We start from the raw sequence: 21,590 nt of genomic DNA, 5'->3' as shown, positions 1-21,590 counted from the left end.
TCAGGAACGTTCAGAGCCAAGCGGGGAGGGGCTGCCCGTTGTCATGGTTCCAAGACCAGTCAGGAACGTTCAGAGCCAAGCGGGGAGGGGCTGCCCGTTGTCATGGTTCCAAGACCAGTCAGGAACGTTCAGCTGACCCTACGCCAGTGGATCTCTAAACTGAACTTGGATCCGGGTTAAGTAGCAATGACATCCTTCGCCACAGTAATCTTACCACACAACAGATAGCTCGAACCAATCATGACTATTCAACAAAACAAAGAATTGAAGCTCCTTTTCCAGGCAATTTCTTAGTTACACGATGGAATAACTAGCAAAGGAGTTTTGAAGTTGAGGGTGCAGTATATATGATGTTTGGCAATAAGGACTAAAACTAGCCAAGTTCGGCTAGCCAGCTAGTTTAGCCCAGTAAGGAGAGGGACTGACTTAGCTAGCCAGCTAGTTCAGCCCAGTAAGGAGAGGGACTTAGCTAGATAGTGTAGTCAATATCAGCCCAGTGAGGAGAGGGACTTAGCTAGATAGTGTAGTCAATATCAGGCGTGTATTTAGTGTAGTCAATATCAGGCCAGTGAGGAGAGGGAAGTAGATTAGTATATATACATTATACATAGTTAACTAGTGCACTATTATTTTTTGTTACGTGTAGTTACACAAGGTATGCACTCTACAGTGTATTGAGTACTTAATGGTGATTAAATGCAGTACTCAAGCAGACAATAGCAGTAGCCTTGAAGAGCATCTGAGGTTGTTAAATATAGCCAGAGTAGCGTGATCCTTGAGCCAAAGCTGACAACATGAGTGGTTTGTCTGTTCATGCAGATATAAGAAGAAGAACTTAAAGGTGCTACATTCTGAACTTCTCCCCCGTGTGGAAGGTGGGGGAACTGCAACAGCTTTATGCTGCATTCAAAACAAATCTCCCCTTCTCTGCATTCTACTTCCCTGTAACATGATGGAGACTGACGCCTGAGCCTTTAACTTTCGGTTTTGATCTACCAGCTTCAAAAAAAAAAAAAATGTTTTGTTTTTTTGAAAAGATAGTTCACAGTAATTTAGATGGTACAATGATTCCCTACACTATTCAGTACTTGTTTTCTCACATAAACTGAAATTGAGCGAACAGTGTTGAATTTTTGCAACCAGGAAATTTCCACTTGAGTGGAATATTACTAGATAACACAGCCACAAAGTCAAAACAACTTTCCCATTTTTTTTTACAACAGATTCCCTCTGGTGGGAGAAAAACAAAACATGTATATCACAGCCAATCACAACACTATCGGTTAAGTAATCCTGTTAAACACTATCATTCCACTATTGGTGCAGATATATTATGGACATTTTGTGAAATTACAATTAGAAAACACATACATGCGTAGTACCTTTAATTCTAAATGCAAGTGGTTTCAAGCCTACCTTAGTAGCCTGCACTGAAATTCTACTTAGATGACCATGTTTATATTCATGATTCAGTGGTCCTTAGTTTTAAGTCATATTCATGCAGAAGTGTGTGTGATTTGTGTGATAATATAAACATGTCTACAAAACATAATTTAAACCCTCTGCGACTTCATGTTGAAATAAAAGGCAACATCTAACGTGATATTTGCAGCTACCAAAGCATTGCCTGGACAATAAAAACATTCCAATAATACATTTGAATCATTTCAAATTCAGTAAATCGATCATATAAAAACCCCAAAACATCTATGGCTGTCAGCTTGCATTATTAGCACACAGAAGATACATAAAGTCAGGAAATCATGATGGCTACTGCAGAATGTTTTCAATAGTCACTAACACACTGATCTGTGTCCTGACACACCCTACATCACTAACACACTGATCTGACACACCCTACATCACTAACACACTGATCTGTGTCCTGACACGCCCTACATCACTAACACACTGATCTGACACACCCTACATCACTAACACACTGATCTGTGTCCTGACACGCCCTACATCACTAACACACTGATCTGTGTCCTGACACACCCTACATCACTAACACACTGATCTGACACACCCTACATCACTAACACACTGATCTGTGTCCTGACACGCCCTACATCACTAACACACTGATCTGTGTCCTGACACACCCTACATCACTAACACACTGATCTGACACACCCTACATCACTAACACACTGATCTGTGTCCTGACACGCCCTACATCACTAACACACTGATCTGACACACCCTACATCACTAACACACTGATCTGTGTCCTGACACTGTCACCCTACATCACTAACACACTGATCTGTGTCCTGACACACCCTACATCACTAACACACTGATCTGTGTCCTGACACACCCTACATCACTAACACACTGATCTGTGTCCCGACACGCCCTACATCACTAACACACTGATCTGTGTCCCGACACGCCCTACATCACTAACACACTGATCTGACACACCCTACATCACTAACACACTGATCTGTGTCCCGACACGCCCTACATCACTAACAGACTGATCTGTGTCCCGACACGCCCTACATCACTAACACACTGATCTGACACACCCTACATCACTAACACACTGATCTTTGTCCCGACACACCCTACATCACTAACACACTGATCTGTGTCCTGACACTGTCACCCTACATCACTAACACACTGATCTGTGTCCCGACACACCCTACATCACTAACACACTGATCTGTGTCCCGACACACCCTACATCACTAACACACTGATCTGTGTCCCGACACGCCCTACATCACTAACACACTGATCTGTGTCCCGACACGCCCTACATCACTAACACACTGATCTGACACACCCTACATCACTAACACACTGATCTGTGTCCTGACACTGTCACCCTACATCACTAACACACTGATCTGTGTCCCGACACACCCTACATCACTAACACACTGATCTGTGTCCCGACACACCCTACATCACTAACACACTGATCTGTGTCCCGATACGCCCTACATCACTAACACACTGATCTGTGTCCTGACACACCCTACATCACTAACACACTGATCTGTGTCCTGACACGCCCTACATCACTAACACACTGATCTGTGTCCCGACACGCCCTACATCACTAACACACTGATCTGTGTCCCGACACGCCCTACATCACTAACACACTGATCTGACACACCCTACATCACTAACACACTATTGGTCAGTGTTCATAGTGAATGGGGATTGGTCAGTGTTCATAGTGAATGGGGATTGGTCAGTGTTCATAGTGAATGGGGATTGGTCAGTGTTCATAGTGAATGGGGATTGGTCAGTGTTCATAGTGAATGGGGATTGGTCAGTGTTCATAGTGTTTGGTCATGTTCATAGTGAATGGGGATTGGTGTTCAGTGTTCAGTGTTCATAGTGAATGGGGATTGGTCAGTGTTCATAGTGAATGGGGATTGGTCAGTGTTCAGTGAATGGGGATTGAATGGGGATTGGTCAGTGTTCATAATGGGGATTGAATTCATAGTGAATGGGGATTGGTCAGTGTTCATAGTGAATGGGGATTGGTCAGTGTTCAGTGTTGATGAGGGTTGGTCGGACTATGGTGAGTGAATGAGGGTTGGTCAGACTATGTGGATGGTGATTGGTCAGACTATGTGGATGGTGATTGGTCAGATTATGTGGATGGTGTTGATGGTGTTGGTCAGACTATGTGGTTGGGGATTGGCCAGTGTTCATAGTGGATGGTGATTGGTCAGACTTTGTGGATGGGGATTGGTCAGTGTTCATAGTGGATGGTGATTGGACGACTATGTGGATGGGGATTGGTCAGTGTTCATAGTGGATGGTGATTGGTCGACTATGTGGATGGGGATTGGTCAGTGTTCATAGTGGATGGTGATTGGACGACTATGTGAAGGGGGATTGGTCAGTGTTCATAGTGGATGGTGATTGGTCGACTATGTAAAGGGGGATTGGTCAGTGTTCATAGTGGATGGTGATTGGTCAGACTTTGAAGGGGATTGGTCAGTGTTCATAGTGAATGGGGATTGATCAGACTTTGAAGGGGATTGGTCAGTGTTCATAGTGAATGGGGATTGGTCAGTGTTCATAGTGGATGGTGATTGGTCAGACTATGTGAAGGGGATTGGTCAGTGTTTTTAGTGGATGGTGATTGGTCAGACTATGTGAAGGGGAAGGTTTATCTGGAAGAAGTGTAGTCGTAGAACTGCTCGTCTGGTCTGAAGCCGAAGCCGGTGGCCGGTCGGCTCGATGTCCCCGTGGTCAGGTCAAACCCATCAGCTCCTCCACTGGAGAGAGACAAACACATAGAAATATTACAAAGTTATCGGAAGGGAAAAACAAGATGGCTCTCCTTCACCTGAATCCTGTGTGTGTGTGTGTGTGTGTGTGTGTGTGTGTGTGTGTGTGTGTGTGTGTGTGTGTGTGTGTGTGTGTGTGTGTGTGTGTGTGTGTGTGTGTGTGTGTGTGTGTGTGTGTGTGTGTGTGTGTGTGTGTGTAAACCAAGAGGATAACAGAAGAAAGAAGATGTGACACAGTGATGTTATGGTCAATCTAGACGTGTTCCCATGGCTTACAATCACACCATCGCTATGGCAACCAAGCCTCCCAGTCTCATTCAACACACCACCGTCACGGCAACCAAGCCTCCCAGCCTCATTCAACACAGCACCGCTATGGCAACCAAGCCTCCCAGCCTCATTCAACACACCACCGTCACGGCAACCAAGCCTCCCAGCCTCATTCAACACAGCACCTCTAAGGCAACCAAGCCTCCCAGCCTCATTCAACACAGCACCTCTAAGGCAACCAAGCCTCCCAGCCTCATTCAACACAGCACCTCTAAGGCAACCAAGCCTCCCAAGCCTCATTCGACACACCACCGTCACGGCAACCAAGCCTCCCAGCCTCATTCAACACAGCACCTCTAAGGCAACCAAGCCTCCCAGCCTCATTCAACACAGCACCTCTAAGGCAACCAAGCCTCCCAGCCTCATTCAACACAGCACCTCTAAGGCAACCAAGCCTCCCAGCCTCATTCAACACAGCACCTCTAAGGCAACCAAGCCTCCCAAGCCTCATTCGACACACCACCGTCACGGCAACCAAGCCTCCCAGCCTCATTCAACACAGCACCGCTAAGGCAACCAAGCCTCCAAGGTGTTAGACCCTATTTTGACCCTACCCTCCAAGGTCTTAGACCCTACCCTCCAAGGTGTTAGACCCTACCCTCCAAGGTCTTAGACCCTACCCTCCAAGGTGTTAGACCCTACCCTCCAAGGTGTTAGACCCTACCCTCCAAGGTGTTAGACCCTATGTTAGACCCTACCCTCCAAGGTGTTAGACCCTGTATTAGACCCTACCCTCCAAGGTGTTAGACCCTACCCTCCAAGGTGTTAGACCCTATGTTAGACCCTACCCTCCAAGGTGTTAGACCCTGTATTAGACCCTACCCTCCAAGGTGTTAGACCCTACCCTCCAAGGTGTTAGACCCTATGTTAGACCCTACCCTCCAAGGTGTTAGACCCTATATTAGACCCTACCCTCCAAGGTGTTAGACCCTATATTAGACCCTACCCTCCAAGGTGTTAGACCCTACCCTCCAAGGTGTTAGACCCTATGTTAGACCCTACCCTCCAAGGTGTTAGACCCTGTATTAGACCCTACCCTCCAAGGTGTTAGACCCTACCCTCCAAGGTGTTAGACCCTATGTTAGACCCTACCCTCCAAGGTGTTAGACCCTACCCTCCAAGGTGTTAGACCCTATGTTAGACCCTACCCTCCAAGGTGTTAGACCCTATATTAGACCCTACCCTCCAAGGTGTTAGACCCTACCCTCCAAGGTGTTAGACCCTACCCTCCAAGGTGTTAGATCCTACCCTCCAAGGTGTTAGATCCTACCCTCCAAGGTGTTAGATCCTACCCTCCAAGGTGTTAGACCCTACCCTCCAAGGTGTTAAACCCTACCCTCCAAGGTGTTAGACCCTACCCTCCACGGTGTTAGACCCCATGTTAGACCCTACCCTCCATGGTGTTAGACCCCATGTTAGACCCTACCCTCCAAGGTGTTAGACCCTACCCTCCAAGGTGTTAGACTCTACCCTCCAAGGTGTTAGACCCTATGTTAAACCCTACCCTCCAAGGTGTTAGACCCTACCCTCCACGGTGTTAGACCCTACCCTCCAAGGTGTTAGACCCTACCCTCCAAGGTGTTAGATCCTACCCTCCACGGTGTTAGACCCTACCCTCCATGGTGTTAGACCCCATGTTAGACCCTACCCTCCAAGGTGTTAGACCCTACCCTCCAAGGTGTTAGACTCTACCCTCCAAGGTGTTAGACCCTACCCTCCAAGGTGTTAGACCCTATGTTAGACCCTACCCTCCAAGGTGTTAGAACCTATGTTAGACCCTACCCTCCAAGGTGTTAGACCCTATGTTAGACCCTACCCTCCAAGGTGTTAGACCCTACCCTCCAAGGTGTTAGACCCTATGTTAGACCCTACCCTCCAAGGTGTTAGACCCTACCCTCCAAGGTGTTAGACCCTATGTTAGACCCTACCCTCCAAGGTGTTAGACCCTACCCTCCAAGGTGTTAGACCCTACCCTCCAAGGTGTTAGACCCTACCCTCCAAGGTGTTAGACCCTACCCTCCAAGGTGTTAGACCCTACCCTCCACGGTGTTAGACCCTACCCTCCAAGGTGTTAGACCCTATGTTAGACCCTACCCTCCACGGTGTTAGACCCTATGTTAGACCCTACCCTCCAAGGTGTTAGACCCTACCCTCCAAGGTGTTAGACCCTACCCTCCACGGTGTTAGACCCTACCCTCCAAGGTGTTAGACCCTACCCTCCACGGTGTTAGACCCTATGTTAGACCCTACCCTCCACGGTGTTAGACCCTATGTTAGACCCTACCCTCCACGGTGTTAGACCCTATGTTAGACCCTACCCTCCACGGTGTTAGACCCTATGTTAGACCCTACCCTCCACGGTGTTAGACCCTATGTTAGACCCTACCCTCCACGGTGTTAGACCCTATGTTAGACCCTACCCTCCAAGGTGTTCGATACTAACAGAGTATAAGGTATACTGGAAGAGTGTAATAGATGGATGACATGTACAAGAAGAATCAATAGTGTTTGAGAGTGTTACAGTTTGTCTCACTATCGTACCCGTGTTGTCCGTCTCCATTCTGTGCGTAGGGATCACTGAAGAAGTCTGGACTGACCGCTCCTGACGCAGGGGTGATCCCGTCTAGACACAGAGAGAAAGAGGGAAAACAAACACAGGGATTGTGAGGTCTTCCTCTAAAAGGTCTTCCTGACAGCTGCTGGTGGAGACAGAGACAAACAAACAGCACAAACCGGATCTGAAAATGCACGTTACTGACCCGTGCTGTAGAAGAGGTCAGGTCTGTCCATCTCTCCATCCTCTCCGTACATGAAGGGCTCTCCCTCCTCCATCTGCCTACTCTCCACCATCTCCAACCACTGAGAGTTATGCCATCGGAACTTCTCTCTCTGAGTCTTCCTCCCCCACTCCTCATCATACTCCTAGAGGGATGGAGAGGGGAGGGGGTATCCTACCGTTAAACACGGGAGGATACCCCTCAGAGAGACTGGGGTTACAGGAGGATACCCCTCAGAGAGACTGGGGTTACAGGAGGATACCCCTCAGAGAGACTGGGGTTACAGACAGGAGGATACCCCTCAGAGAGACTGGGGTTACAGACAGGAGGATACCCCTCAGAGAGACTGGGGTTACAGACAGGAGGATACCCCTCAGAGAGACTGGGGTTACAGGAGGATACCCCTCAGAGAGACTGGGGTTACAGACAGGAGGATACCCCTCAGAGAGACTGGGGTTACAGACAGGAGGATAACCCTCAGAGAGACTGGGGTTACAGGAGGATACCCCTCAGAGAGACTGGGGTTACAGGAGGATACCCCTCAGAGAGACTGGGGTTACAGGAGGATACCCCTCAGAGAGACTGGGGTTACAGGAGGATACCCCTCAGAGAGACTGGGGTTACAGGAGGATACCCCTCAGAGAGACTGGGGTTACAGGAGGATACCCCTCAGAGAGACTGGGGCTACAGGATGATACCCCTCAGAGAGACTGGGGTTACAGGAGGATACCCCTCAGAGAGACTGGGGTTACAGGAGGATACCCCTCAGAGAGACTGGGTTACAGACAGGAGGATACCCCTCAGAGAGACTGGGGTTACAGGAGGATACCCCTCAGAGAGACTGGGGCTACACAGGAGGATACCCCTCAGAGAGACTGGGTTACAGACAGGAGGATACCCCTCAGAGAGACTGGGGTTACAGGAGGATACCCCTCAGAGAGACTGGGGTTACAGGAGGATACCCCTCAGAGAGACTGGGGTTACAGGAGGATACCCCTCAGAGAGACTGGGGTTACAGGAGGATACCCCTCAGAGAGACTGGGGTTACAGGAGGATACCCCTCAGAGAGACTGGGGTTACAGGAGGATACCCCTCAGAGAGACTGGGGTTACAGGAGGATACCCCTCAGAGAGACTGGGGTTACACAGGATGATACCCCTCAGAGAGACTGGGGCTACAGGAGGATACCCTCAGTACCAGTAGTGGCGCGTGTTTCTACCTGTTATAGGGTTTAATTCAGTGTTAGTATGTTACTTACAGCGATTATGTCCAGAGTGTTGTCACAGACCTTGCGTATCTCAGCATTCTTGTCGTGCATCAGGTCGATAAGGTATGCCGGAGCCTCTGAGATGAGGGTTAAGGGTTACAGCTCTGGGAAGTCTGAAGTCGCTGGTTCAAGGCCCAAACAGCCAACGTACAGTAATGAAGTGGTTTTTCATAGGAGGAGGAGGATGATGATGAGGAAGAACATTCAAAGAATAATGGGCTTTAATAGTTCAAACCTAAAAGTTATATTTCTTTACTCTTTCAAAATACAACAACATTAACTATGCATCAACATGTTTTAAACGTAAGAAGCAGTGCATCGTGGGTAGGAAGGATACGTGTCTCTTTAATGATGACCTCCCTGGTAGCCTGGTGAAACACCATCTGGTAGAACACATAGACGATCTGACACACAAACTCATCGTCCTCCTGTTGGGCTGCAGGGAGAAACAACCATCTTAGACACACAGAGACAAACCAAACCTGATATCTAAAACTCCACCACAGATAAACTTTTAACATCGTTCAGATCATTTTTTTTTACAGCCACATGCACAGTATGAAGTGTTTCTTATGTATGAGGATGAGCAATGTTGTGAGAGGTCTGTATTTCGCCCGGAAAAGGGTAGCGTTTCCGAATCGTCTGGAAAGATACGGATAGCCGCTCCACTTCTCCATCAGTTCACTAAGAAGCCCTGTCATGTTGGTTCTGATCCGGGTCTCATCAGTTCACTAAGAAGCCCTGTCATGTTGGTTCTGATCCGGGTCTCATCAGTTCAATAAGAAGCCCTGTCATGTTGGTTCTGATCCGGGTCTCATCAGTTCAATAAGAAGCCCTGTCATGTTGGTTCTGATCCGGGTCTCATCAGTTCAATCAGAAGCCCTGTCATGTTGGTTCTGATCCGGGTCTCATCAGTTCACTAAGAAGCCCTGTCATGTTGGTTCTGATCCGGGTCTCATCAGTTCAATCAGAAGCCCTGTCATGTTGGTTCTGATCCGGGTGGTCTCATCAAGTCAAAGCCCATATCAACTCCTCGACACACTGCACCCTCTTCAATTCTCCTACCGCCCTGACAGATCCACTACAACGCAATCGCCATGGCACTATGCACGCTGCCCCACTACAACGCAATCGCCATGGCACTCTGCACGCTGCCCCACTACAACGCAATCGCCATGGCACTCTGCACGCTGCCCCACTACAACGCAATCGCCATGGCACACTGCACACTGCCCCACTACAACGCAATCGCCATGGCACTCTGCACGCTGCCCTCACTCACCTGGACAAAAGGAAAGCATATGTGAGGATGCTGTTCATCGACTACAGCTGGGCCTTAAATACCATAGTGTCCTATCAGCTCATTACAAATCTCACGGCCCTGGGTCTGAACTCCTCCCTCTGCAACTGGGTCCTGGACTTCCTGATGGGCCGACCACAGGTGAAGGTAGACAACATTAAATCCTCGACACTGATTCTCAACACGGGGACCCCACAAGGGTGCGTCCTCAGTCCCCTCCTGTACTCCCTGTATACCCATGACTGTGTGGCCTCACAGTTCCAACTCCATCGTCAGGTTCACTGATGACACGACAGACCTGGTTACCAACAATGACGAAACAGCTTACAGGCACTCTGATGGCGTCGTGCCAGGTAAACAACCTCTCTCTCGGTAGCAAAACAAAGGAGCCGATTGTGGACTTCATGAGGAACCAGGCTGGACACGTCCCCATTCTCATCAACGGGGCCGCCGTGAAGACTGTCAATAACTTAAATTCCCTGGCATCCCAGAGAAGTTTTCATGGTCTAACCATATGAACACGGAGGTGAAGAAGGCACAACTTCAACTTCAGGATGCTGAAGAAATCTGTCCCGTCCCAGAGGGCCCTCACAGTGTTCTACAGGAGCACCATCGAGAGCATTCTGTCAGGCTGCATCACAGTGTTCTACAGGAGCACCATCGAGAGCATTCTGTCAGGCTGCATCACAGTGTTCTACAGGAGCACCATCGAGAGCATTCTGTCAGGCTGCATCACAGTGTTCTACAGGAGCACCATCGAGAGCATTCTGTCAGGCTGCATCACAGTGTTCTACAGGAGCACCATCGAGAGCATTCTGTCAGGCTGCATCACAGTGTTCTACAGGAGCACCATCGAGAGCATTCTGTCAGGCTGCATCACAGTGTTCTACAGGAGCACCATCGAGAGCATTCTGTCAGGCTGCATCACAGCCTGGTACGGCAAGTCCACCGCCACTGACTCCAAGGCACTACAGAGTGCGATACGTGCAGCTGAACACACCGTTTGGTGCTCACTGCCTGCCTTACAGGACACCTACAACACCAGGTGTCTCAGGAAGGGCAAGAACATCATCATGGACTCCAGCCACCCGAACCACGCCCTTTTCTCCCCGGCTTCAATCACCCAGACGGGGGCAGTATGGGAGCATCATGGACCCCAGCCACACCCTGTTCTCCCTGCTTCAATCACCCAGACAGGGGCAGTATGGGAGCATCATGGACCCCAGCCACACCCTGTTCTCCCTGCTTCAATCACCCAGACAGGGGCAGTATGGGAGCATCATGGACTCCAGCCACCCGAACCACACCCTGTTCTCCCTGCTTCAATCACCCAGACAGGGGCAGTATGGGAGCATCATGGACCCCAGCCACACCCTGTTCTCCCTGCTTCAATCACCCAGACAGGGGCAGTATGGGAGCATCATGGACCCCAGCCACAACCTGTTCTCCCTGCTTCAATCACCCAGACAGGGGCAGTATGGGACGATCAGGCTGCTGAACAGTCACCACTAGACAGCTACCTGCTCCCCCTATGGACTGTACCCATGTGACTATTAGACACAGTACCCTGTACATGTGACTATTAGACACAGTACCCTGTACATGTGACTATTAGACACAGTACCCTGTACATGTGACTATTAGACACAGTACCCTGTACATGTGACTATTAGACACAGTACCCTGTACATGTGACTATTAGACACAGTACCCTGTACATGTGACTATTAGACACAGTACCCTGTACATGTGACTATTAAACACAGTACCCTGTACCCTGTACATGTGACTATTAAACACAGTACCCTGTACCCTGTACATGTGACAATTAGACACGGTACCCTGTACATGTGACAATTAGACACGGTACCCTGTACATGTGACAATTAGACACGGTACCCTGTACATGTGACAATTAGACACGGTACCCTGTACATGTGACTATTAGACACGGTACCCTGTACATGTGACTATTAGACACGGTACCCTGTACATGTGACTATTAGACACGGTACCCTGTACATGTGACTATTAGACACGGTACCCTGTACATGTGACTATTAGACACGGTACCCTGTACATGTGACTATTAGACACGGTACCCTGTACATGTGACTATTAGACACGGTACCCTGTACATGTGACTATTAGACACGGTACCCTGTACATGTGACTATTAGACACGGTACCCTGTACATGTGACTATTAGACACGGTACCCTGTACATGTGACTATTAGACACGGTACCCTGTACATGTGACTATTAGACACGGTACCCTGTACATGTGACTATTAGACACGGTACCCTGTACATGTGACTATTAGACACAGTACCCTGTACATGTGACTATTAGACACAGTACCCTGTACATGTGACTATTAGACACAGTACCCTGTACATGTGACTATTAGACACAGTACCCTGTACATGTGACTATTAGACACAGTACCCTGTACATGTGACTATTAGACACAGTACCCTGTACATGTGACTATTAGACACAGTACCCTGTACATGTGACTATTAGACACAGTACCCTGTACATGTGACTATTAGACACAGTACCCTGTACATGTGACTATTAAACACAGTACCCTGTACCCTGTACATGTGACTATTAGACACAGTACCCTGTACCCTGTACATGTGACTATTAGACACAGTACCATGTACCCTGTACATGTGACTATTAAACACAGTACCCTGTACATGTGACTATTAAACACAGTACCCTGTACATGTGACTATTAAACACAGTACCCTGTACATGTGACTATTAAACACAGTACCCTGTACATGTGACTATTAAACACAGTACCCTGTATTAAACATTGAGGTGTGCATGCTTAGTCCCTTCCTGTACTTTCTGTTCACCCATGCAGCACGACTTCAATGCCATCATTAAGTTTGCTGACGCCGGTGGTAAGCCTGACCCCTGACGATGAGACGGCCTATAGGGAGGAGGTCAGAGACCTGGTGGTAGGCCTGACCCCTGACGATGATGAGACGGCCTATAGAGAGGTCAGAGACCTGGTGGTAGGCCTGACCCCTGACGATGAGACGGCCTATAGGGAGGAGGTCAGAGACCTGGTGGTAGGCCTGACCCCTGACGATGATGAGACTGCCTATAGAGAGGAGGTCAGAGACCTGGTGGTAGGCCTGACCCTTGACGATGAGACGGCCTACAGGGAGGAGGTCAGAGATAATAATAATAATATATAGAGATCTGGTGGTAGGCCTGACCCCTGACGATGAGACGGCCTATAGAGAGGAGGTCAGAGACCTGGTGGTAGGCCTGACCCTTGACGATGAGACGGCCTATAGAGAGGAGGTCAGAGACCTGGTGGTAGGCCTGACCCTTGACGATGAGACGGCCTACAGGGAGGAGGTCAGAGATCTGGTGGTAGGCCTGACCCCTGACGATGAGACGGCCTATAGGGAGGAGGTCAGAGACCTGGTGGTAGGCCTGACCCCTGACGATGATGAGACTGCCTATAGAGAGGAGGTCAGAGACCTGGTGGTAGGCCTGACCCTTGACGATGAGACGGCCTACAGGGAGGAGGTCAGAGATCTGGTGGTAGGCCTGACCCCTGACGATGAGACGGCCTATAGAGAGGAGGTCAGAGACCTGGTGGTAGGCCTGACCCTTGACGATGAGACGGCCTACAGGGAGGAGGTCAGAGATCTGGTGGTAGGCCTGACCCCTGACGATGATGAGACTGCCTATAGGGAGGAGGTCAGAGACCTGGTGGTAGGCCTGACCCCTGACGATGATGAGACTGCCTATAGGGAGGAGGTCAGAGACCTGGTGGTAGGCCTGACCCTTGACGATGAGACGGCCTATAGAGAGGAGGTCAGAGACCTGGTGGTAGGCCTGACCCTTGACGATGAGACGGCCTACAGGGAGGAGGTCAGAGATCTGGTGGTAGGCCTGACCCCTGACGATGAGACGGCCTATAGGGAGGAGGTCAGAGACCTGGTGGTAGGCCTGACCCCTGACGATGAGACGGCCTATAGAGAGGAGGTCAGAGACCTGGTGGTAGGCCTGACCCCTGACGATGATGAGACGGCCTATAGAGAGGAGGTCAGAGACCTGGTGGTAGGCCTGACCCCTGACGATGATGAGACGGCCTATAGAGAGGAGGTCAGAGACCTGGTGGTAGGCCTGACCCTTGACGATGAGACGGCCTATAGGGAGGAGGTCAGAGACCTGGTGGTAGGCCTGACCCTTGACGATGAGACGGCCTATAGGGAGGAGGTCAGAGACCTGGTGGTAGGCCTGACCCCTGACGATGATGAGACTGCCTATAGGGAGGAGGTCAGAGACCTGGTGGTAGGCCTGACCCCTGACGATGAGACGGCCTATAGAGAGGAGGTCAGAGACCTGGTGGTAGGCCTGACCCTGACGATGATGAGACTGCCTATAGGGAGGAGGTCAGAGACCTGGTGGTAGGCCTGACCCCTGACGATGATGAGACGGCCTATAGGGAGGAGGTCAGAGACCTGGTGGTAGGCCTGACCCTTGACGATGAGACGGCCTATAGGGAGGAGGTCAGAGACCTGGTGGTAGGCCTGACCCCTGACGATGAGACGGCCTATAGGGAGGAGGTCAGAGACCTGGTGGTAGGCCTGACCCCTGACGATGAGACGGCCTATAGGGAGGAGGTCAGAGACCTGGTGGTAGGCCTAACCCCTGACGATGAGACGGCCTATAGGGAGGAGGTCAGAGACCTGGTGGTAGGCCTGACCCCTGACGATGATGAGACGGCCTATAGGGAGGAGGTCAGAGACCTGGTGGTAGGCCTAACCCCTGACGATGAGACGGCCTATAGAGAGGAGGTCAGAGACCTGGTGGTAGGCCTGACCCCTGACGATGATGAGACGGCCTATAGAGAGGAGGTCAGAGACCTGGTGGTAGGCCTGACCCCTGACGATGATGAGACGGCCTATAGAGAGGAGGTCAGAGACCTGGTGGTAGGCCTGACCCTTGACGATGAGACGGCCTATAGGGAGGAGGTCAGAGACCTGGTGGTAGGCCTGACCCCTGACGATGATGAGACTGCCTATAGGGAGGATGTCAGAGACCTGGTGGTAGGCCTGACCCCTGACGATGATGAGACTGCCTATAGGGAGGAGGTCAGAGACCTGGTGGTAGGCCTGACCCCTGACGATGAGACGGCCTATAGAGAGGAGGTCAGAGACCTGGTGGTAGGCCTGACCCCTGACGATGATGAGACTGCCTATAGGGAGGAGGTCAGAGACCTGGTGGTAGGCCTGACCCCTGACGATGATGAGACTGCCTATAGGGAGGAGGTCAGAGACCTGGTGGTAGGCCTGACCCTTGACGATGAGACGGCCTATAGAGAGGAGGTCAGAGACCTGGTGGTAGGCCTGACCCTTGACGATGAGACGGCCTACAGGGAGGAGGTCAGAGATCTGGTGGTAGGCCTGACCCCTGACGATGAGACGGCCTATAGGGAGGAGGTCAGAGACCTGGTGGTAGGCCTGACCCCTGACGATGAGACGGCCTATAGAGAGGAGGTCAGAGACCTGGTGGTAGGCCTGACCCCTGACGATGATGAGACGGCCTATAGAGAGGAGGTCAGAGACCTGGTGGTAGGCCTGACCCCTGACGATGATGAGACGGCCTATAGAGAGGTCAGAGACCTGGTGGTAGGCCTGACCCTTGACGATGAGACGGCCTATAGGGAGGAGGTCAGAGACCTGGTGGTAGGCCTGACCCTTGACGATGAGACGGCCTATAGGGAGGAGGTCAGAGACCTGGTGGTAGGCCTGACCCCTGACGATGATGAGACTGCCTATAGGGAGGAGGTCAGAGACCTGGTGGTAGGCCTGACCCCTGACGATGAGACGGCCTATAGAGAGGTCAGAGACCTGGTGGTAGGCCTGACCCCTGACGATGAGACGGCCTATAGGGAGGAGGTCAGAGACCTGGTGGTAGGCCTGACCCCTGACGATGATGAGACTGCCTATAGAGAGGAGGTCAGAGACCTGGTGGTAGGCCTGACCCTTGACGATGAGACGGCCTACAGGGAGGAGGTCAGAGATCTGGTGGTAGGCCTGACCCCTGACGATGAGACGGCCTATAGAGAGGAGGTCAGAGACCTGGTGGTAGGCCTGACCCCTGACGATGAGACGGCCTACAGGGAGGAGGTCAGAGATCTGGTGGTAGGCCTGACCCCTGACGATGAGACTGCCTATAGAGAGGAGGTCAGAGACCTGGTGGTAGGCCTGACCCTTGACGATGAGACGGCCTACAGGGAGGAGGTCAGAGATCTGGTGGTAGGCCTGACCCCTGACGATGATGAGACGGCCTATAGAGAGGAGGTCAGAGACCTGGTGGTAGGCCTGACCCCTGACGATGATGAGACGGCCTATAGAGAGGAGGTCAGAGACCTGGTGGTAGGCCTGACCCTTGACGATGAGACGGCCTATAGGGAGGAGGTCAGAGACCTGGTGGTAGGCCTGACCCCTGACGATGATGAGACTGCCTATAGGGAGGAGGTCAGAGACCTGGTGGTAGGCCTGACCCCTGACGATGAGACGGCCTATAGAGAGGAGGTCAGAGACCTGGTGGTAGGCCTGACCCCTGACGATGATGAGACTGCCTATAGGGAGGAGGTCAGAGACCTGGTGGTAGGCCTGACCCCTGACGATGATGAGACTGCCTATAGGGAGGAGGTCAGAGACCTGGTGGTAGGCCTGACCCTTGACGATGAGACGGCCTATAGAGAGGAGGTCAGAGACCTGGTGGTAGGCCTGACCCTTGACGATGAGACGGCCTACAGGGAGGAGGTCAGAGATCTGGTGGTAGGCCTGACCCCTGACGATGAGACGGCCTATAGGGAGGAGGTCAGAGACCTGGTGGTAGGCCTGACCCCTGACGATGAGACGGCCTATAGAGAGGAGGTCAGAGACCTGGTGGTAGGCCTGACCCCTGACGATGATGAGACGGCCTATAGAGAGGAGGTCAGAGACCTGGTGGTAGGCCTGACCCCTGACGATGATGAGACGGCCTATAGAGAGGAGGTCAGAGACCTGGTGGTAGGCCTGACCCTTGACGATGAGACGGCCTATAGGGAGGAGGTCAGAGACCTGGTGGTAGGCCTGACCCTTGACGATGAGACGGCCTATAGGGAGGAGGTCAGAGACCTGGTGGTAGGCCTGACCCCTGACGATGATGAGACTGCCTATAGGGAGGAGGTCAGAGACCTGGTGGTAGGCCTGACCCCTGACGATGAGACGGCCTATAGAGAGGAGGTCAGAGACCTGGTGGTAGGCCTGACCCCTGACGATGATGAGACTGCCTATAGGGAGGAGGTCAGAGACCTGGTGGTAGGCCTGACCCCTGACGATGATGAGACGGCCTATAGGGAGGAGGTCAGAGACCTGGTGGTAGGCCTGACCCTTGACGATGAGACGGCCTATAGGGAGGTCAGAGACCTGGTGGTAGGCCTAACCCCTGACGATGAGACGGCCTGTAGGGAGGAGGTCAGAGACCTGGTGGTAGGCCTGACCCCTGACGATGAGACGGCCTATAGGGAGGAGGTCAGAGACCTGGTGGTAGGCCTAACCCCTGACGATGAGACGGCCTATAGGGAGGAGGTCAGAGACCTGGTGGTAGGCCTGACCCCTGACGATGATGAGACGGCCTATAGGGAGGAGGTCAGAGACCTGGTGGTAGGCCTAACCCCTGACGATGAGACGGCCTATAGGGAGGAGGTCAGAGACCTGGTGGTAGGCCTAACCCCTGACGATGAGACGGCCTATAGGGAGGAGGTCAGAGACCTGGTGGTAGGCCTGACCCCTGACGATGATGAGACGGCCTATAGGGAGGAGGTCAGAGACCTGGTGGTAGACCTGACCCCTGACGATGAGACGGCCTATAGGGAGGAGGTCAGAGACCTGGTGGTAGGCCTAACCCCTGACGATGAGACGGCCTATAGGGAGGAGGTCAGAGACCTGGTGGTAGGCCTGACCCCTGACGATGATGAGACGGCCTATAGAGAGGAGGTCAGAGACCTGGTGGTAGGCCTGACCCCTGACGATGATGAGACGGCCTATAGAGAGGTCAGAGATCTGGTGGTAGGCCTGACCCCTGACGATGAGACGGCCTATAGGGAGGAGGTCAGAGACCTGGTGGTAGGCCTAACCCCTGACGATGAGACGGCCTATAGAGAGGAGGTCAGAGACCTGGTGGTAGGCCTGACCCCTGACGATGATGAGACTGCCTATAGGGAGGAGGTCAGAGACCTGGTGGTAGGCCTGACCCCTGACGATGATGAGACGGCCTATAGAGAGGAGGTCAGAGACCTGGTGGTAGGCCTGACCCCTGACGATGATGAGACGGCCTATAGAGAGGTCAGAGATCTGGTGGTAGGCCTGACCCCTGACGATGAGACGGCCTATAGGGAGGAGGTCAGAGACCTGGTGGTAGGCCTAACCCCTGACGATGAGACGGCCTATAGAGAGGAGGTCAGAGACCTGGTGGTAGGCCTGACCCCTGACGATGATGAGACTGCCTATAGGGAGGAGGTCAGAGACCTGGTGGTAGGCCTAACCCCTGACGATGAGACGGCCTATAGGGAGGAGGTCAGAGACCTGGTGGTAGGCCTGACCCCTGACGATGAGACGGCCTATAGGGAGGAGGTCAGAGACCTGGTGGTAGGCCTGACCCCTGACGATGATGAGACGGCCTATAGGGAGGAGGTCAGAGACCTGGTGGTAGGCCTGACCCCTGACGATGAGACGGCCTATAGGGAGGAGGTCAGAGACCTGGTGGTAGGCCTAACCCCTGACGATGAGACGGCCTATAGGGAGGAGGTCAGAGACCTGGTGGTAGGCCTAACCCCTGACGATGAGACGGCCTATAGGGAGGAGGTCAGAGACCTGGTGGTAGGCCTGACCCCTGACGATGATGAGACTGCCTATAGGGAGGAGGTCAGAGACCTGGTGGTAGGCCTGACCCCTGACGATGATGAGACTGCCTATAGGGAGGAGGTCAGAGACCTGGTGGTAGGCCTGACCCTTGACGATGAGACGGCCTATAGAGAGGAGGTCAGAGACCTGGTGGTAGGCCTGACCCTTGACGATGAGACGGCCTACAGGGAGGAGGTCAGAGATCTGGTGGTAGGCCTGACCCCTGACGATGAGACGGCCTATAGGGAGGAGGTCAGAGACCTGGTGGTAGGCCTGACCCCTGACGATGAGACGGCCTATAGAGAGGAGGTCAGAGACCTGGTGGTAGGCCTGACCCCTGACGATGATGAGACGGCCTATAGAGAGGAGGTCAGAGACCTGGTGGTAGGCCTGACCCCTGACGATGATGAGACGGCCTATAGAGAGGAGGTCAGAGACCTGGTGGTAGGCCTGACCCTTGACGATGAGACGGCCTATAGGGAGGAGGTCAGAGACCTGGTGGTAGGCCTGACCCTTGACGATGAGACGGCCTATAGGGAGGAGGTCAGAGACCTGGTGGTAGGCCTGACCCCTGACGATGATGAGACTGCCTATAGGGAGGAGGTCAGAGACCTGGTGGTAGGCCTGACCCCTGACGATGAGACGGCCTATAGAGAGGAGGTCAGAGACCTGGTGGTAGGCCTGACCCCTGACGATGATGAGACTGCCTATAGGGAGGAGGTCAGAGACCTGGTGGTAGGCCTGACCCCTGACGATGATGAGACGGCCTATAGGGAGGAGGTCAGAGACCTGGTGGTAGGCCTGACCCTTGACGATGAGACGGCCTATAGGGAGGAGGTCAGAGACCTGGTGGTAGGCCTAACCCCTGACGATGAGACGGCCTATAGGGAGGAGGTCAGAGACCTGGTGGTAGGCCTGACCCCTGACGATGAGACGGCCTATAGGGAGGAGGTCAGAGACCTGGTGGTAGGCCTAACCCCTGACGATGAGACGGCCTATAGGGAGGAGGTCAGAGACCTGGTGGTAGGCCTGACCCCTGACGATGATGAGACGGCCTATAGGGAGGAGGTCAGAGACCTGGTGGTAGGCCTAACCCCTGACGATGAGACGGCCTATAGGGAGGAGGTCAGAGACCTGGTGGTAGGCCTAACCCCTGACGATGAGACGGCCTATAGGGAGGAGGTCAGAGACCTGGTGGTAGGCCTGACCCTGACGATGATGAGACGGCCTATAGGGAGGAGGTCAGAGACCTGGTGGTAGGCCTGACCCCTGACGATGAGACGGCCTATAGGGAGGAGGTCAGAGACCTGGTGGTAGGCCTAACCCCTGACGATGAGACGGCCTATAGGGAGGAGGTCAGAGACCTGGTGGTAGGCCTGACCCCTGACGATGATGAGACGGCCTATAGAGAGGAGGTCAGAGACCTGGTGGTAGGCCTGACCCCTGACGATGATGAGACGGCCTATAGAGAGGTCAGAGATCTGGTGGTAGGCCTGACCCCTGACGATGAGACGGCCTATAGGGAGGAGGTCAGAGACCTGGTGGTAGGCCTAACCCCTGACGATGAGACGGCCTATAGAGAGGAGGTCAGAGACCTGGTGGTAGGCCTGACCCCTGACGATGATGAGACTGCCTATAGGGAGGAGGTCAGAGACCTGGTGGTAGGCCTAACCCCTGACGATGAGACGGCCTATAGGGAGGAGGTCAGAGACCTGGTGGTAGGCCTAACCCCTGACGATGAGACGGCCTATAGGGAGGAGGTCAGAGACCTGGTGGTAGGCCTGACCCCTGACGATGATGAGACGGCCTATAGGGAGGAGGTCAGAGACCTGGTGGTAGGCCTGACCACTGACGATGAGACGGCCTATAGGGAGGAGGTCAGAGACCTGGTGGTAGGCCTCACCCCTGACGATGAGACGGCCTATAGGGAGGAGGTCAGAGACCTGGTGGTAGGCCTAACCCCTGACGATGAGACGGCCTATAGGGAGGAGGTCAGAGACCTGGTGGTAGGCCTGACCCCTGACGATGATGAGACTGCCTATAGGGAGGAGGTCAGAGACCTGGTGGTAGGCCTGACCCCTGACGATGAGACGGCCTATAGGGAGGAGGTCAGAGACCTGGTGGTAGGCCTAACCCTTGACGATGAGACTGCCTATAGGGAGGAGGTCAGAGACCTGGTGGTAGGCCTGACCCCTGACGATGAGACGGCCTATAGGGAGGAGGTCAGAGACCTGGTGGTAGGCCTGACCCCTGACGATGAGACGGCCTATAGGGAGGAGGTCAGAGACCTGGTGGTAGGCCTGACCCCTGACGATGAGACGGCCTACAGGGAGGAGGTCAGAGACCTGGTGGTAGGCCTGACCCCTGACGATGAGACGGCCTACAGGGAGGAGGTCAGAGACCTGGTGGTAGGCCTGACCCCTGACGATGAGACGGCCTACAGGGAGGAGGTCAGAGACCTGGTGGTAGGCCTAACCCCTGACGATGAGACGGCCTATAGGGAGGAGGTCAGAGATCTGGTGGTAGGCCTGACCCCTGACGATGAGACGGCCTACAGGGAGGAGGTCAGAGACCTGGTGGTAGGCCTGACCCCTGACGATGATGAGACGGCCTATAGAGAGGTCAGAGATCTGGTGGTAGGCCTGACCCCTGATGATGAGACGGCCTATAGGGGGAGGTCAGAGACCTGGTGGTAGGCCTG

General features: G+C 52.8%; 1 protein-coding gene across 2 annotated transcripts in view; it reads right to left on the bottom strand.

The window, feature by feature from the left end:
- Positions 1–4,029: 4,029 nt before the first annotated feature.
- The window catches only part of LOC124009323 (kinesin-associated protein 3-like), a 56,269-nt gene continuing 38,708 nt past the window's right edge, over positions 4,030–21,590 (bottom strand). For both annotated transcript variants that reach the window (XM_046320989.1, XM_046320990.1), the window contains exons 16-20: positions 8,986–9,084; positions 8,640–8,725; positions 7,364–7,526; positions 7,146–7,227; positions 4,030–4,262 (exon numbers count right to left, since the gene is read on the bottom strand). In XM_046320989.1, coding sequence (XP_046176945.1) covers positions 4,154–4,262; positions 7,146–7,227; positions 7,364–7,526; positions 8,640–8,725; positions 8,986–9,084 — 539 coding nt within the window. In that variant the 3' untranslated portion in view covers positions 4,030–4,153. The remainder of the gene's footprint in view (positions 4,263–7,145; positions 7,228–7,363; positions 7,527–8,639; positions 8,726–8,985; positions 9,085–21,590) is intronic.

Source organism: Oncorhynchus gorbuscha, linkage group LG22 (assembly GCF_021184085.1).
Source record: "Oncorhynchus gorbuscha isolate QuinsamMale2020 ecotype Even-year linkage group LG22, OgorEven_v1.0, whole genome shotgun sequence".
Classification (NCBI taxonomy): domain Eukaryota; kingdom Metazoa; phylum Chordata; class Actinopteri; order Salmoniformes; family Salmonidae; genus Oncorhynchus; species Oncorhynchus gorbuscha.
Note: the sequence above shows the minus strand (reverse complement) of the source record. Positions and strands in the feature narration are given on the sequence as shown.